The following is a 19,070-nucleotide window of genomic DNA, read 5'->3' on the forward strand; positions in this document are numbered from 1 at the left end:
GCATGAAACAGAACAATAAAACAAAGAAGAATAAAAGACACCTTCTGACAGGCGTTTCCAAGGACTATCCCCAGAAAAGGGAAAGGCAGATTTTAATATCCTGTGCTCTTAGGGCGCCTTGGATGGATAGGTTTTTGAGGCACTAACAGTGCTATTCGTTCTCATTCTAAATGGCTGATGTGCTTGCTTTCTTGGTTTCCCGAGCTCTGCTTTTCTTTTCTTTTTTTTTTTTAATTTAAATCCCTTGGTCTCCACTCTCGTCTCCAGGCTTAAGTACACTTTCCCATCTGATGATGTAGTTATACGAACTTCACATTTCCTCTCCACTTTCTAATTTCCTGGAAGCTTGGAAACCGGAGAAAAAAGCTTAGTCGAATCGCGGGTAGGTTCAGTATGCTTCCTATGCTACCAGCATTTCTGCCGAGGGCTGGGCTTACTTCCTGGCTATTGGGAAACGAGATTTCATTTTGCGAACGAGTTCAGAGAAAAAACAGCCTAGAAACTGAGAAAAGAGGCGAGGTCTGACCGAGCCACAGAAGAGCTGGGTGACACTTTTCCGCGCCTCAGGTTCCTCCTCACGCTGGACTAACTTTCCGATCCCAAGGGACTCACCACCCAGGTCACGATCCTGGAGCACCTTCTGCCCACGCAACCTATTTCCTCCTTAACTCTTCTCACTTTGAAGAGACGACTTAAGACGATTTGCGTTCCGAAGTGGTCACGCAACAACTCGAGAGCAGAAGGATAGTCTCCGGGGAGGAGGTGTGGACGGCGGGAACCCCTTACCTGCCCCGGGTGCGGGGCGCCAGCTGAGCGCCACTTCCCGGAGCAAGCGGCCTAAAAACCAGCTCACTGAGAAGCAATTCTGCAGGCGCAAGTCTCCAGTTCCCGCCCCCGTCTCGCCTGCCCCGCCTGCCCCGCCTGCCCCGCTTCTTCCTCCCTGCGTCCCTAGGCGCTACTCAGTGAGAAATTCCCGTCTTGGGTAAGGCGCCTCTTTTACGTGCGAGCCTGCCCCTTTAAATATGCCTTTGTCGGAGGCTGAATATTTAAGACTTCCGGGCATGCGCAGAGCTTTGGGCCGAGGCGCGCCTTCACCTGGAAGGGAGGTAGGCTGGATTGCTACTTGGGCGGTGTGGGGCTTGTGTATGGGGGTATGACAAGGTTGGCATTGGGGACCTCGATCCTTTGCTCCCAGGAGGGTGACGTGGGCTTGTCGCGCCGTGGGTAGGCGGGGAGTGCGGAGGGAGAGGCAAGTGGAGCTGCTGGCAGTGTCTGGGGGGCACTTTATGGACAAGTGATATGGCAGCGTCGCGAGAGGCTTTATTTCTGTGGCTTGGCAGCTTCTGTGGGAACGAATTCGGCAGAGCTTGGGCGGCTAGTGGAGGAAGAGCATGGTGAAGAAGAAAATAACTCCCTCCATTTCTACCACCTTCCCAGGATGCTTCCCCAACCTGTAATTCTCCAACTGCGATTCGCTGTCCCGCCCTCTAATCACCAAACTGTGGTTTAGGAATCCTGTCCATTAAAGCTTAACTCCACGTGGGCTCCTGGGCTGCCTTCCAGTTTGGATCTAGACCCTTTTAGCACTTTCCAAATTCCCACTTGCAATCTTTCTTACTTGATTAACCGCCTCAGGTCTCTGCATTTGCCCACTCTTTTACTAAAATGTTGGTTGTAATCCCTTTATTGTTACTTTCTTCCCCTATTCTGCCTAATACACTAGCTTGGAATGCCTTCATATCTTCTTACTTTTTCGGGAGAAAGAGATGACCATTCTTCTTTCCAAGGCCAATCTCTGCAGCAACGTGCTTGATTATTTCACTTCCCAACTCCTGTCTTATTCCATCAGATGCATTTGGCTCAGTGTCATCAGGATCATCATACTAAAGCATCTTAATGATTTGTGTCACTTTTCTACTCAAGCACATCCAGTGACCACCCATTGACCACCTAATGAATTCTAAATCCTTGACAAGGCATTCAGCCTTCCATAGCCTGGTTCTAATCCAGCTGTTTGCAAAACTGTACTAGAAAACTCTTTCCCCTACTGCTGCATCTGGGCTATTTATATTTTTCTGTAACACATTGCATATTTTGTTTATATATTACTTATGATATTCTCTCTGCCTCATTTCTATCTCTTGAGCCCTTTTGAGGCCACACTTAGATGGCTGCCTCATGCATTAGGCTTTTCCTGATTCCTTTCTTCCTTTTTGCTCTTACAGCTCTTATTTTGTTCTGGTTGTTTTATTCATTCAAAAGTGAATATTATTGGATGCCTACTATGTACTTGGCATTGTTCCAAATTTGGGATAATCAGTGATAAATGAGAGAGACAAGATTCCTGCTCATGGGGCTAACATAGTAATTGGGGGCGATAGAGAATAAATAATGAAGAAAAATTTTCGAAATACTTTGTGAAAAATGAAATAAAATAGGGTTTTGTGAAAAAAAATGAATTGTTGGTACTTTTAGACACTGGTCAGGGAAGGCCTCTCTGAAGATGTGATTCCCAAAGATGCAGCTATGTGATTAGGGAAAGAATAATTTAAGCAGCAGAAACAGTTAATACAAAGGAACTGAAGAAGGCCATTGTAGCTGGAGTATAATGGGTAATGGGGAAAGGATATAAGATGAATTTGGGGAATGAACAGAATCTAGAATCAGAAGTCTTTCAAAACCAATGTAAGGGATTTGGAATTTATTAAAAGTGTAGTTAGAGGGTTTTAAATAGTGTTGTGATATGATTTATTTTTAAAAACATTCTGGGAACTATATGGAGAGTGGACAATAGTGAGCTACAGAAGCAGAGATTAGAGGGCTTCATGATGTCGAAGAATTTCAGGAATGGAAGTATTAAAGTAGGGGTGATGAAAGGATGGTGGGGTTGATCAGAGAACTAGATGCTTAAAGTTGATGTTTTGAAGGATGGTTTCGTGATGAGAAAGTTGTTGGTATTACCAAGGGAGTGGATGACTTAGATGAAGTGGAGATGGGAAGTTGAGGAACTGAGGGACCATGATGTTAAATGGAATATCCAGGTGGATGAACATGGTAGTCATGTTGGATGCAAAGATAGTGAGCCAGGTGTTAAGTCATCAGTGAATGAAGAGGAGTCCTCAGAATGTCAGAGTGAGAGTTAAAGCATTTGGTAAAGGCCAGTGGCATGAACTTTAAAAGAACTGGGATTTTTGAAGGTAGAGGAGGAAATAAATGGTTTGGAAGGAGCAATGAGAAACATAGAAGATATCTACATCCTCCAGGTCCTAAGGTATGTAGTGTGTCAAATGAAAAATAGTCTTCACTTGGGAGGACATGGAAGAACTAGTTTGGAAAAATAGCCAGGAGGACTTGGGCAAGATGGCGGCATAGAGAGGAGTGGAAGCTAAGTAGTCCCCCTGGAACAACTACAAAAAACCAGAAACAACTAGTAAATAATCCAGAATAACTGTGGGGGGACAAACGAGACCATCCACTCATCATACACCAACCTGAATTGGGAGGAATGCCCGAGAACACAGCATAAAATCTGTAAGTAAAACCTGCGGAACCAGGTCGGGAGACCCCCTCCCCCATAGCCCGAGCTGTGGAGCCACGTGGTACCACAGAGAAGCTCTCTCCCAGCAAGCAAATACAGCTCAGCTGAGCTCCAACTGGGGTTTTAAGTAGCGAGTGTGAACTGCTCACTACAGGTATGCATCCCCAAAAAACAGACAGAGGCTTTGGGTGACAACTGACCTGGGAGAGCCGGAGGGTCGCCTTGGACTGGGTCTGAAGGGGACTATCTGTTTCTTTTTTTGGCTCAGTGGAGAAAGCCCCAGTCATTTTCAGTTTCCAGGGCTGTGACTCTGAGAAGGGTGGAGACACCACAAGCAGAGAATGAGACCATTGAAATGCTAATGACCTCCACCTGAGGGGTCTCTCTTCTCTAGGAGGAAAGGGGTGGGGCCCTTTCCATTCAGAACCAGACCCCAGAGCCTGGGGGAACACGGCCACACCTCCTCACACCAGTCAAGAATTACAGGCTAACAGGCATCACCTGCTGGGCAGAAAAGCACAGTGACCTGAGGCATCAAAGGGTGGAGCAGTTTTCTAAGACACACCCACAGGGAAACCAGATACTGAATATTTCTTCCCTCTGGGACCTGAGCCTGTTCTGGTCTGGGAAAACCTGATTTGGATAACCAAGGAAACCATGCCTAGACAACAGAAAATTACAACCTACACTAAGAAAAACAAAGTTACGGCCCAGTCAAAGGAACAAACGTACACTTCAACTGAGATACAGGAATTTAAACAACTAATGCTAAATCAATTCAAAAAGTTTAGAGAAGATATTGCAAAAGAGATAGAGGCTGTAAAGGAAGCACTGGGCATGTATACGGCAGAAATCAAAAGTTGAAAAAAACAACTAGTAGAATCTATGGAAATGAAAGGCACAACACAAGAAATGAAAGACACAATGGAAACATACAACAGCAGATCTCAAGAGGCAGAAGAAAACACTCAGGAACTGGAGAACAAAACACCTGAAAGCCTACACGCAAAGGAGCAGATGGAGAAAAGAATGAAAAAATATGAGCAACGTCTCCGGGAACTCAAGGATGAAACAAAGTACAATAATGTACGTATCATTGGTGTCCCAGAAGGAGAAGAGAAGGGAAAGGGGGCAGAAGCAATAATAGAGGAAATAATTAATGAAAATTTCCCATCTTTTATGAAAGACATAAAATTACAGATCCAAGAAGCGCAGCGTACTCCAAACAGAAGAGATATGAAGAGGCCTACGCCAAGACACTTAATAATCAGATTATCAAATGTCAAAGACAAAGAGAGAATCCTGAAAGCAGCAAGAGAAAAGCAATCCATTACATACAAAGGAAGCTTAATAAGACTATGTGCAGATCTCTCAGCAGAAACCATGGAGGCAAGAAGGAAGTGGTGTGATATATTTAAGATACTGAAAGAGAAAAACCACTAACCAAGAATCCTGTATCCAGCAAAGCTGTCCTTCAAATATGAGGGAGACCTCAAAATATTTTTTGACAAACAGACAATGAGAGACTTTGTGAACAAGACACCTGCCCTACAGAAAATACTAAAGGGAGCACTACAGGGTGATAGAAGACAGGAGTGCGTGGTTTGGAACACAGTTTTGGGAGATGGTAGCACAACAATGTAAGTACACTGAACAAAGGTAACTATGAATACGGTTGAGAGAGGAAGATGGGGAGCATGTGAGACACCACAAGAAAGGAGGAAAGATAACGACTGGGACTGTGTAACTTGGTGAAATCTAGAGTATTCAACAATTGTGATAAAATGTACAAATATGTTCTTTTACGAGGGAGAACAAGCAAATGTCAACCTTGCAAGGTGTTATAAATGGGGAGGCATTGGGGGAGGGATGCAATCAGCATAAACTAGAGACTGTAACTAATAGAATCATTGTATTATGCTTCCTTTAATGTAACAAAGGTGATATACCAAGGTGAATGCAGATAAGAGGGGGGGATAGGGGAGGCATGTTAGACACTTGACATTGGTGGTATTGTCTGATTCTTTATTCTACTTTGATTTAAGGTTATTTTTCCTTTTGCTGCTTCCTAGCTGTCATTTTTTTTTCCTCTTTCTTTTGCCTCTCTACCTTCTTTGACTCTCCCTCCTGCCTTGTGGAAGTAATGTAGATGCTCTTATGTAGATAGTGGTGAAGGTGGTGAACACATAAATGTATGACCATGCAGAAAACCATCGATTATTTACTTGGAATGGAATGTATGGTGAGTGAACAAAACCATATTAAAAAAAAATGGGTTGATGACAAAACCTCGAGGGCAATATACTGAGTGAAATAAGCCAGACACATTAGGACAATTATTACAGGGTCTCACTGATAGGAACTAATTACAGTATGTAAACTCATGGACATGAAATATAAGGTACCAAGATATAGGACGAGGCTTAAGAATGGGGAGTGGTTGCTTAGTATGAGCAGAATGTTCAATTAGGATGAACTTAAATGTTTGGAAATGAACAGGGGTGTTGGTAGCAAGACGTGAGAATAACTAACAGCGCCGAATGGTGTGTGAATGAGGTGGAAAGGGGAAGCTCAGAGTCATATATGTCACCAGAAGGAAAGTTGGAGGTCAAAAGATGGGAATGTATAAAACTGAATCCTATGGTGGGCAATGTCCATGATCAACTGTACAAATACTAGAAATCACTTCCATGAACCAGAACAAATGTATGACAATACAATTAGAAGTTAATAATAGAGGGGCATATAGGGAAGAACTATATACCTATTGCAAACTATATACTACAGTTAGTAGTATTTCAACATTTTTTCATAAACAGTAACAAATGTACTGTATCAATACTGCGAGTCAACAATTGAAGGGGGTTGGTTAGGGATAGGGGAGGATTAGAGTTTCCTTTTCTTTTTTTCTTTTTTCATCTTTCACTTTATTTCTTGTCTGGAGTAATGAAAAGTTTCTAAAAATTGAACAAAAATTAAGTGTGATGGATGCACAGCTGTATGAGGGTACCCAGGGGCAAGTGATTGTACACTTTGGATCTTTGGGTAATTGTATGGTATCTGAACAATCTCAATAAAAATGAAAAAAAAAAAAAAAAATAGCCGGGTTTCAATTAGGACAAGAAATTGAAGGGAATGTGCAAGAAGTTAAGGCAATTAAATATACCCTTATGTGTTCACTAGGAAATTAGGATATGGAGAATTTGCTGTGATTTCTACATGGCACAATAGAAGGGATTGAGAAGGGGGCAGAAGGCAGGGGTGTTGATTAATTAGTTCAGATTAGTAGAATATGTTGTAGAAATGGGGGAGATCCAAATGATGACAAATTACCTGGAACATGTGGGTTTCTGATGGTAGCCAAATGATAGAGGGCCCTTGGGCAACTGCTCTTTCCCACAGTAACGTGTGATAAGGTTGCCTTGGGTTGTGTGAAGAGTGAATGAAGGTTTCCTCAGAGGTCATAGTTTTGTCTACTACTTCGAGTAAGCTCTATAAGGGTCTCTTCTCTCTAAAGGCAATGTTACTGTAGTTGGAAATGTCCTCTGGGCCACCCTCAAAAGTTTGTACCTGTCCCAATGAGGGCTTTAGAGAAGGCTTAAGGTCCAGGACTAAATTAAGGCTACCTTAAAGCATAATCAAATTATAAGTTGGTATTTAGAACTGTATTTACTTATCAATTTAGGCTATTTCTTCCTGTCTTTTCCTTGTCTCTTCTCTAACTCCCACCCCCTCTGATTTTCAAAAAATGTAGCGACAGATTCTCTGGAATTAGTTAGAAATTTTAGGTTCTAGGGATAGAGTTTGAAGAAATCATTGGAAAAATTCCTGCCATCTAGTTTCTTCTTTTGGGGCCTACAAATAGTATTTTTAAGGTAAGTCTGACACTGACCCATTTAAGCCGGGATGATAGATGTAAGTATGGGGTGGATGAAGACACAAGTTCACCAACTATACCAGAGAAATAGTTTTCCTGTTTATTCATCTTGGTATGGAAGAGTCAATATGCACATCATAAATTACTTATATAATTTAAGGGGGCTCAAAATTAAATAAATCCTGCGCACCTATTCCTTTTTTGTTATCCACAATTTCTCTTTCTGGTAACTACCTACCTCTTTGTTTCTTTTGCAGACATTTAAAAATGGAAGAAGATACAGATTATAGAATCAGGTTTAGTTCTTTGTGTTACATTAATGATCATATTGGATTTTGTGGCACTATAAAAAGCTCACCAAGTGACTTTGTGGTTATTGAGATTGATGAACAAGGACAGTTAGTTAATAAAGCCATTGATGAGCCTATTTACAAAATTAGTAAAATACTACCTGAATCAAATAATCTTGCCAAAAACGTAAAAATAGATCTTCAGAATTTTCCCTTTGAAGATGGAAGTAACCAAGAACTTAATCCTTTGATTAGATTCTCCAATGATGACCAAAACCATCATTCTGGTACAGAAAATGAAGAGACTATCAATGAAAGACCTTCCAAATGTGAAAAAGAAAAAGCTGATGTATTGGGTTCCTTGTTAGATGAAGAAACTAATGAATTATTGAATCTATTTGCTTGTGAAATAAAAGATAAGTGGAATTCTGAAAATGAGCTAATTGGACCATCATCTCCTGAACTGTCATTAGGCAGAATCCTAGAGAAAAACCAGAGGGCTATTTTACATAGTGCTGTTAGGCAGAAATTTCCTTTCTTAATAACTATAGGAAAAAATAGTGAAATTGTTGTAAAACCAAATCTTGAGTATAAAGAACTCTGTCACCTGGTATCTGAAGAAGAAGCATGTGAATTTTTTAAATATTTAGATGCAAAGAAAGAAAATTCCAAATTTACCTTTAAACCTGATACAAATAAAGACCACAGAAAAGCTGTCCACCATTTTGTTAACAAAAAGTTTGGAAACCTTGTGGAAACTAAATCCTTTTCTGAGCTGAATTACAATGCTGGTAATCCAAATGTAGTGATAACAGTAAGATTTCGGGATAAAGCACATAAGCACAGGAAAAGGTCTCTTCTTGAATGCCAGGAAAGGAAAGTAATATATACAGGTAATTTAGTAAATCTTCATTTTCTTGGATAAGCTTCGTTAAATTTAAAATTGTGTGAAAGGTGAATAATTTCAAATGGTTGAATAGAATTTGCCAGAGGAATATTTGGAAAAATATGTTACTTGATTGAAGATAAAGCCTTTCAAATTATACCAAATGTAAAAATTAGCCTTAACTGATGATAGTATGGTTAACACAGACAAGTATAGTTAACATAATCACAAATGTATAAAGTTAAAGCAGTTATTTTGTTTTTCATAACCTTTATTGGAGTTGAATCTTAATTTCATAGTTTGAAAGTCATCTTAATTAAAATTAAGTATTTGGAGATAAACAGAATATGTATACTATGGTTGGGAAAGTGAAGAGAACACCTTGTAATCCCGAACAAACTTTCCTACCCAAAATAAGGTATGAACCTGAAAATTTTTACAGAGAACACCTTCCTTTGGTTCTGTCCATCTTTTAGAGAAGAGTTTGTGAAACTTTAGCATGCATGATAATCACCCAAAGGATGTATTAAAACACAGATGTCTGAGCCTCATTCCCAGAGTTTCTGATTTAGAAGATTTTGGGTGGGGCTTTAACAAATTCCCAGTTGATGCTTTTTTCTGCTGGTCTTGGGCCCACATTTTGAACCACTATTTAAGGGGATATATTCATTTCCTAGGATGGGATAGAACTGATGAAATCTTACTCTATAAGTCTGACCAAATTTATTCTTAGTCTTAAATCCTACTTGAAGGATGACTTAGTGTTTCAAATGGTTGTGTTTTATACATTTATACTGCACAACATGTAAGATAAAACAAGTGACCCAAAATTTGGGCAGCTATATGTGGTATAGAAACAAGATTGCACTAGGTAGAGAGTCTGTGGTGTAAATGAAAGGAGCCTGGACTTTGGAGTTATGTGGATATGCTTTTATATTTTGGTTTTAGCTCATAAAAGTATTTATGACCTTACTCATACATATAAGACTTAAGTTTCCACAAATCTAAAAATGGGAAGACTATTAGCATGGGCAAGTTACTTAATAATTCATTAACTTTTGGGTTATACTTTTAAAATGGGCTAATAATAATGCCTAATTCATAGAAATATTTTAAGGATTAGGTAAAATAATCAATGAAAATTTTAGCACATAAAAAATTCTCAAAAGTTAACTTCTTATTCCCTCTTAGAAATTTCTGTCTGGTTATGTGACCTGCCTTCTCTATGTGAAAGCTCCTACTATATGACATGACACATTAGGCATGAAATAAACAGTAACAAATAATAAAGCTATTTTGAGGGATAAATGAAACTAGCATTACAGGAAGGGAATTGCTGATATGTGATTTTAGTAGATCTAGGAATTCTTATATATATTTTTTTACTACTTCAGATTCTAGCAGTGTTAATTTGGATTAAGGAGCAAAAAATTGTGGATACTTTTTATTAGATTAACTTTAGTTTTGCTAAGAGTTTGACCAGCTGGAGGGATATGTTAAAAGGACAAATTGATGGTCCACCAGAGAGCAGCATGAACATACTGGGATACCTGGAAGTCCAAGAACAGATAAAATGACAAATATACGTTTTGCCTATCCCAGATTTTGCAAAAGCCAACCTTTTGTGAGAATCACACTGTGGACCCCTGAAATGAAAGACTTAACAAATCTTGTGGATATTAAGATATTTGATATTTTTATCTTTCTCATTGATTTTACTACTTGTCACATCTTTCAAAATCATTTTACTTAAACTGTGTAATTAATCCTATCATGACAATAGCTGAAATACTTGAGGTTATAATATCTTTACATTTTAAATGTGGATTTTCATTTCATTTAATAGTCAAAGAGTTTATATAACGTTGCCTTGGAATCAGAGGTTCAGAAACCTCTGATTCAGAAATTATATTTGCTTCAGAAATTGTATTTGTTTACACTTAATTCTTAAACATGTAAGTAAAAAACATGAGTGTATTTTTCTTATATAAATTAAAACATTGAAAATATACATTACTGGTTTTTAAAATTGTCACATATATGATATACAATATGCATGATGCTGAAACTTTCTATATCATACATATTTAGAGATTATTTTGTATCAAAACATATTTATTTTCCCCATTCTTTTTAACTACTACATGTTATTCTAAGGTATGGATATTATTGATTCTTGTTTAGCCATTTCATATATATGTGTAATAGAAGGATGTGAAATACAGGCATCTTTCTACTTGCTGGGTCACAGAATATGCTTATGTTTAATGTTCATTTTCTTAGAGTACTCTTCAGAGAGGCACTTATAACTGCTGCTGAAGTTTACAGCAGTTGAACAAAGTATATATTATTTAGCAAAAAAAAAAAAAAAAATTGAATTTCCTTTTCACAATTGGAGGGGAGAGGGCAGTATTTCAAAGGATCACACAAGTAAACATGGTGCATTGAGGATTGGGATATTTGTTGTGGTCAGTGCCTTCAGGTTATATAGGCCAACACATTTGGGGATTTTGTCCTTACTGTTATTGTATTAGTTCCTCCTCCCCAATTCCACAATTCTATCCCCAACCCCTCATATAATAGGCATTTATTTAAATATCTACCCTGAAGCAAGCACTGTTTTAAATACTAGATAGCTAACCTGGAACTCCTAGTCTATGGGTTGGACAAACATAAAGAGAGATATTATAATACAAGGTGTCAAGTGTCATACTGGAGATAATGACTAATTCTGGAGGTGCAGAGGATTAAGTAATCAACTCCTTGTGGAGTTCATTTATTCATTTAGTTCAGCAAATATTTGGATATTTACTATGTGCTAGGCTGGGGATATAATGGTGAAGAAAACAAAAGTGATCCCTGCTTTGGGAGCATTCAGTCTTAGGAGCGTGAAAATAATTTGAGGGAGAAGTGCTGCTGCTGTTGGGTCTTGAAGAATGAATAGAAGTATGGCAAGTAATAAATGGAGTAAGCACATGTTTCAGACAGAAGAGCTAAAAGGTGTAAAGGTCCAAGGCTGTGGAAAGTTCTAGTCCTTCCAGACATTGTGAGAAGTTCTCTCTGTCAGGTTTATAAAACTCAGGAATGCAAGTGTCACAGTGGAGACTGGAAGGTAGATTGGAGCCAGATAGTGAGGGCATTTGAATGCCCAATTAATGCTGTTAATGAGCCAACTAGCACTGTATAATAACATTAGCTGAAATCTTTGAAGGTGTTTTTCTATTTTGATTCAAAAATATTCTTTATTGAAATTAATGATTTGATTCATTATACTAATCTGTCTGATGTATGATAAATGCCAGGTTTTTTTTGTAATATAAAATTATTTTTCTTTCAGCTTTTACCCTACAAAAGGAAAATTTGGAAATGTATGAAGCAGTTGGGTTTTTAGCTAATAAACTTGGTGTGATTCCTTCGGATTTTAGTTATGCAGGCCTTAAAGACAAGAAAGCCATCACCTATCAAACAATGGTTGTTAGAAAAGTGACTCCAGAGAGGTAATAGGCATTGCTTTACAAGATAGAACTTTACTTTTTTATTGCATCAACTAGATAAATATAAGATTAAGAAACCAGAATAAGACTGGAAGCATGTTAACCTATTATCAATATTAATTAATTGATTATAGGCTTACTAAGCAGCACATTCTGTGTTAATACAGTTATCTCCTAAATAAAGTGTTAAATTTACATTGAAAATATAGGCAATTTCAGGATAGAAACCTTCACAAGTGCCAGATTTAAAATTATCTAAGTTGTTTTTAAATACCCTGATTATATTCAAATATGCAGTTATATTCAGGACAGTATCTTACAAATCTTTCTTTTTTTCTAATCACTACAATATTTTGATACTTTTATTATCCTGGTTCCTTACATTTTGAAATAAATCCTTATTAAGTAGAATGTAAAGTATTCAAATTTTTAGCCTACTTTCAACTCAGGTTTTTAAAGTGTTTACTTTTAAAGCAAATAATTGATATTGTTTTATGAAAATTTGTCATGAAATATTTAAAAATCATAGTTTTTGATAGTTCATAATATACACTACTTTGTTTAACATTCCCTTCTTTTGGACATAGAAATTCTTCCCAATTTTTCACTATGGATAATGCTGTAATTAATATTCTTATACTTAAATCTGTGCCTTTTGGATAATTACTTTAAGATAAACTTCAAAAATTTAATGAATTGTTGAGTCAAAATTCAGTCTAATTTGATGTAATATTGATATATTAATCCTCTGTTATTATTCAAATATCTGTTTGCAAGTGGACACTTTTAAGCTCTTCAAAGCTCTTATATGAGGGACAAAGAAATGTATATGATTTTGTCTTTGTGTTCAAGAAGTTCAGTATAGGTAAAGAGAGAGGGCCTTTAGATGTTAAAAGGTATTTAAGGCAAAAGTTAGTTTTTCACAACCAAGAACAATAAATGTTATTAGTTCCTGGGATGGAAGTGTACTTTTATTTAACCTTATAGGTATGGGAGTTTAATTACCTTTGAGTAATAGGATTTTAGCAGATGTAGAAAATTTGTAGATTTATTTGGAGGGGCAGTAAGCTAAACTATCTGCCTAATAAAACAGATAGTTCCTATAAGGACTACAGAAAATATGAATGTAAAGAAAAATTAACATCAGATCTTGCAGGATCTTAAAGGTTATGTTAGGATCATTGGAATCTACTCTGTAGATGTTGGGAAAGAATTGAAGTTTGAGTGAGAAAGTGTTCAGAGCAGAATTTTAGTAAAATCCTCTGGTGCTGGTGGTTTTCTGTGGTAATGCTAGGGGAAGAGGGATTGAGGAGGAAAGGAGCAAACTCTGGAAATAGGAAGGGCAGGAGAACAGGAGGTTCTATCGCTTGAACTAAGGAGAAGTCAGAAGGTCTACACTGATAGGGCTTGGCTTTAGGAAAGTATGTTCAGGTTCTTAAAATAGCTCTGTTACTATAACCCTATAATAATGGGTTTTTAGTGTACATTTGTTAAAATAGCAAATTAACTTTTGAACATTCCAAAAGAAAATTTTGTATTAGTATTCTAATATAAATGATTGCCTGGTAACTGTCATTTAAAACCTATGTTAAAGCTATTTTTATAATGTAAGATTTAACTGAGTCTATATGATTTATCATTTATAGGTTGAAAAATATTGGAAAAGAAATTGAAAAGAAAAGAATGAATGTGTTTAATATTCGTTCTGTAGATGATTCCCTTAGACTTGGTCAGCTCAAAGGAAATCACTTTGATATCATCATCAGAAATTTAAAAAAACAAATAAATGATTCTGCAGATCTGAAAGAGAGGATTTCAGAGGCAATACAAAATGTTAAGGTAAGAAAATCCAGTTTCAAAATAAAATATTATAGGAAAATCTTCATAGTTCGTCTTATCTCCTTTGAGACAGAAGTAAGGTTTTTCTTTTTCTTTTGTACCTTTTCCTTTTGTGTGAACATATAATTTTTTTTAATGTTAAAGCCATTTGGCTTATTTTTAATATTCTTAATAAATTTTTATGTTAAAACAAAGGGTGATATAATTTTTAAAAATACAGTATATGTAGTTCCCCAGAGAGGAAAAAAAAACTATCTTTATAGGAAAAGAGACTTTCTTTTAACATCTGCCATACAGTGTAGCATTTTAAGCATAAGGATTTATTTTTGAAAAATTTTTCAGTAATTCTTTTCAGAAACTTTCAGTAAATAATTAAATTACTTTTCATAATTATATCAATGTTTTTTCTTTTCAATCTAATTTTGACAATTTTTCATTGTGTACAGTGATGAATCATATACATTTCATTATCTCTTACAGTAAAAAATTATTTAAGTTTTAAAATGACATTTGTCAAACATCTAAAATATGCACACAAAACCACCATCATCTAGACCAGGAATCAAAACACTTTTTCTATAAAAAGCCAGATAATAAATATTTTTTGCTTTGCTGACAGAAGTTCTCTTATATAACTACTCAGTTGCCATTGTAGCACAGAAGCAACCCTAGATAATATATAAATGAATTAGAGTGGATCTATTCCAATAAAACTTTATTTATGAAAACAAAAATGGTGGCCAGATTTAGCCAGTAGGCTTTAGTTTGCCAGCCCCTGGTCAAGACCAGTAATTCTCAATCCTGGGGAACTTTTAAAAAAAATTCAGTGGTTGGCGCCTACTCCCAAACCAATTAAATAAAAATCTGTTAGGGTTGGGGCATAGGTATCAGTATTTTTTTAAAACTCCCTAAATGTTTCTAGTATGCAGCCAATATTGAGAAACACTGACCTAAAATTTTGACCATGAAACCATTTTACACAATTTTATGCCTCTCTAGCAGGAAAGCAAATACACAAAAAAACTGGTTTTTAATCAATATTGTGTCTTACAGGCAGGAAAGTATCTTATAAGTACAGATCTTTTGAATCTAACATTGCTTGCTCATGTATAGGAGTATCCTGATTGTATGCTCTTCATGTTTGGTGTCTTCTTTCTTTTTTTCTTGACCCACCTAAAATTCTACATTTTGTTTTCTAAAAAAAATTCTTATTTAAATGATTTCCTTTAAAAAGGGAGAGGATGTTGCTCTGAACTCTTGACATCTATTGCTTGTATCTCATTTGGCACTGATGGATATACAACTGCCCTGTCATAAACCATATTAGGATGAACATCTGATTGTACATTTTGAAGGACTGTATGTTATGTGAATATATCACAATAAAATTGCATTTTAAAAAAAAACATTAGGAATATTCTCAGCTTTGGCCAGATTTTCTTCTCATGGTAAAGGAATGGAGTTGAGAAGCTCTGAAAACAAGGAGTCTTTTAAAGTTTTGTTTTTGGGGACTATAACTTTGATGGTCATAAACCTTCGGTTATATCTAACTCTAAATCTAAAGGGGTAGTTAAAATTTTCCAACTATTCTAGGATACTCTCTGATGTTATTTTTCTAAATTGGAATTAACTAAATATGTTTAACTGCAGTTCTATCTGGAATTGTTTTTTGTGAATGGCATGAGGTAAAAATATAGTGACTTTTGTACCATGCCAATAATAAATGGTCTCAACATCTTTTTTAAATAGTTCATCATTTCTCCCACTGAAAAGCAATGATAGCTCTGTCACTTATTGAGTTTCTAGATTTGCATGCATAAATTTCTGGACTCTTCTGTTCTGTTGGTTCATCCCTGTGCCAGTATCACCTTATATTATTTCTTATAGCTTTATAATAAGCCTTGATATCCAGTAGGCATGGCCTGCTCATTCACTCCCTATTCTTCTTCCAGAGTAATTTAGGTGTTCTTGACCCTTAATTTTTCCATATGCATTTTATAATCCTTTTATCAGTTTCCATGAAAAATTCTGATGGGATTTCATTTGATATCACACTGAATCTATTGAATAAACTGGAGAAAATTGGCATCTTTAGGAAATTGAATTTCCCCATCCACAAATATGATATATCTCTATTCATTTATGCTTTCTTTAATATCATTCAGTAGGGTTTTATAATTCTCTAAAAGGCTTTTTTTATCTTTTGTTTCAGTTATTTTTGGCTAGCTTAGATTTTTTTACAACTGTAAATTTTAAACTATTTTATCTTTGTTGTCTGTGAAGTGCAGTTGACTTTGTTTATGATTTTTGCAACCAGCAATCTTATTAAATTTGTTTTAATTTAAAATCTAATATTGTTTTTTATAGATAGTTTGATCTTTTCTTTAGTGTTATCATCTGAAATAGTTTTGTTTTTTCTGACTCTGTAATATAGTGTAGAAAAGAAATGGTGATAATGGGTCTCCTTGTCTTTTTCCTGATTTTAAAGGGGATGCTTCCAATATTTTACCATTTGGTATGAGCCTTCTTGTAGGACTTTAGTTGTTACTCTTAATCATATTAAGGACATTCCTTTCTTTGGTTTACTGAATTTTTATCCCAAATGGTTGCTGGATTTTGTCAAATGATTTTTTCTGCCCCTATTGATCATGTAATTTTTTTCCTTTAATCTGTTAATGCAGTGAATAATATTAATTAATTTTCTAATCTTCAGTCACAATTGCATTCCTGGGATAAACCTATCTTGGTCATGATATGTGTGTGTGTGTGTATGTATGTGTTTAATGCATTGTTGGATTCAGTTTGTTAATATTTTGTTTAGGATTCTGCATCTTTGTTCATGAGTGAGACTTGCCTGTAATTTTACTTTTTTATACTGTTCTTGTCTGATCTTATATTAAGTTTATGCTTTAAATATATATATACACACATAGCATATATAAAATCACAATATTCAATATATTGTATATCATACGGTATAACATTATATAATTACTGTATTATATGGATTTTATTGTATTATATATATTAATATAGTAAAAATAGAATATGTATAATTCTGTATATACAATGTGTATATACATGTAACATATACAACATATATCTTGTATATAGAATATTATTATATATATCTAAAATGGTATGCTATATTATTGTAGTAGTCAACTGTTTTCCAGCTTTAGCACTTGACCTCCATACAGTCTATCCTCAATGCAATAGCCAGAATGATCATTTTAAAACATAAATTGTGTTGTGTTATCTCAGAATTCTCCAATGGTTTCCCAGTTACTCAGAGTGGAAGCTAAAATCATGATAATGGCTTTAAATGACTTCATACATTCAGGCTCCTATTACATTTCTGATCTCTTACTCAATCACATGTTTGGTTATTTACTATCAATCTCTCTTCACTAGAATGTGATGAAAGTATGGATATTTGGCTATTTGGTTCACTGATACAACTCCAGTGCCTAGAATAGTACCTAAGGCACAGTTGGTGCTCAATAATGATTATTGACTGAATAAAAATATACTACCCTCATAAAGTGAGTATTGAGGACTCTTTTCTTTCAAGAAATCATCTGGGCCTGGTGTTTTCTTCACGAGAAGATGTTTAACAACTGACCAATTTATTTAATAATTGCAATAGAAAATTACAATTTTCTATTTCTTCTGCATATTGTGGCACTTTTAAAACATGGCCTCAAAATTCACCTCCCATCAAGAGGTGAGGTCTTTGCTCAGTGAACTCCAAACATGATAAACCCATAATAGACCTACACCATGCTGTTATAATTAAACTGTTGAATGCTAAAGATAAAGAAAGAATCTGAAAGCTGCAAGAGAGAAGCAATATGTCACATACAAGGGAACCTCAATGAGGTTAAGTGTTGATTTTTTCAACAGAAACCATGGAGGCAAGAAGGCAGTGGGATGACATATTTAAAGTGCTGAAATTAAAAATTTGCCAACCAAGAATTCTGTATCTGACAAAACTGTCTTTCGAAAATGAGGGAGGGATTAAGACATTCACAGATAAACAAAAGCTGCGGGAGTTCATCACCACTAATTCAACCTTATAAGAAATGCTAAAGGGAAGGACACTAAACAATTGACTGAAACCACATGAAGAAATAAAGGTCTCTGGTTTAAAAAAAAAAATGGATAAAAATACTCTTATATTTTTGATTTGTAACTCCACTTTCTAATGCCTACAGGATCTATATGACAAATGCATAAAATGTAATGATAAATCAATGTTTTTGGACTCATAATGTATAAATAAATAATTTGTGACAGAATTACATAAAGGTAGGGGGATGGAGGGACATAGTGACATAGGTTATGTGTACTATTGAAGTTAATATCAAAGCAAACAAAATTGTTATAGATTTAGGAAGTTAAATTTAAGTCCCACGGTAACCACCAAGAAAATAACAGAGAATATGCAAACCCATAGACACAGACAATAGAATGCAGGTTCACAGGGGTGGGGCAGGGCAGGGGCAGGGGCAATGAAGGAGTTCATGCAAAATGAGTGTAGGGTTTCTGTTAGGAGAGAAGGGGAAGTTACAGTAACAGTGGTGAGAGTACTGCAACATTGTGAATATAAGTAATCCTACTAAATGGTATGCTTGGGAGGGATTGGAATGGGAAGATTTATGTTGTATGTATGTTTCCTTAATTAAAAAAAGAAAGATAAACTAAAGAGATAATGACAAATAGTTATTATCTGATACTGGATGTGATGGTTGGGTTCATGTGTCAACTTGGCTAGGTGGCCTAGCTGTCTGGTCAAGCGGGCACTGGCCTGACGATTCCTGTGAGGCTATTTGAGGCTGGTTGGTTTGTCGGATCATCAGTCAATTGACTGCAGCTGACTGATGATTCATCAAGGGGCGTGCTTCCACAGTGAGAGAATGCAATTGGCTGGATTTGGTCCGGGTGATCAGTTGGAGGCTTATAAGCCGGACGGTTAGAGAACCTTCACTTCTTCTTCAGCTGCTCAGTGAAGCTTTTCCTGGGGAGCTCGTCGAAGTTGCCAGTTCGTTTCCTGAGGAGTTCGTCAAAGTTGTCGGTTCGTTTCCTGAGTTCTTCAAAGTTGTCGGTTCGTTTCCTGAGGAGTTCGTCAAAGTTGTCGGTTCGT

The 19,070-nt window shown here is 36.2% G+C and overlaps 2 protein-coding genes across 6 annotated transcripts in view; one reads left to right on the forward strand and one right to left on the reverse strand.

The window, feature by feature from the left end:
* Positions 1-888, reverse strand: part of IRAK4 (interleukin 1 receptor associated kinase 4) — a 32,935-nt gene extending 32,047 nt beyond the window's left edge. The window contains exon 1 of one of the 3 annotated variants that reach the window (XM_037847924.1): positions 787-888. The gene's annotated coding sequence lies outside the window, so the exon portion shown is untranslated. Of the gene's footprint in view, positions 1-41; positions 579-612 lie in introns of those variants that run through there. The other 2 variants (XM_037847922.1, XM_037847926.1) reach the window with 2 other exon arrangements.
* A 66-nt stretch (positions 889-954) lies between these two features.
* PUS7L (pseudouridine synthase 7 like) overlaps positions 955-19,070 on the forward strand; it is a 53,244-nt gene continuing 35,128 nt past the window's right edge. For 2 of the 3 annotated variants that reach the window (XM_037846930.1, XM_037846928.1), the window contains exons 1-4: positions 1,086-1,106; positions 7,673-8,598; positions 11,929-12,088; positions 13,732-13,924. In XM_037846930.1, the coding sequence (XP_037702858.1) occupies positions 7,683-8,598; positions 11,929-12,088; positions 13,732-13,924 (1,269 nt within the window). In that variant the 5' untranslated portion in view covers positions 1,086-1,106; positions 7,673-7,682. Of the gene's footprint in view, positions 983-1,085; positions 1,107-7,672; positions 8,599-11,928; positions 12,089-13,731; positions 13,925-19,070 lie in introns of those variants that run through there. The other variant, XM_037846929.1, reaches the window with a different exon arrangement.

This window comes from Choloepus didactylus, chromosome 8 (assembly GCF_015220235.1).
Source record: "Choloepus didactylus isolate mChoDid1 chromosome 8, mChoDid1.pri, whole genome shotgun sequence".
Lineage (NCBI taxonomy): Eukaryota > Metazoa > Chordata > Mammalia > Pilosa > Megalonychidae > Choloepus > Choloepus didactylus.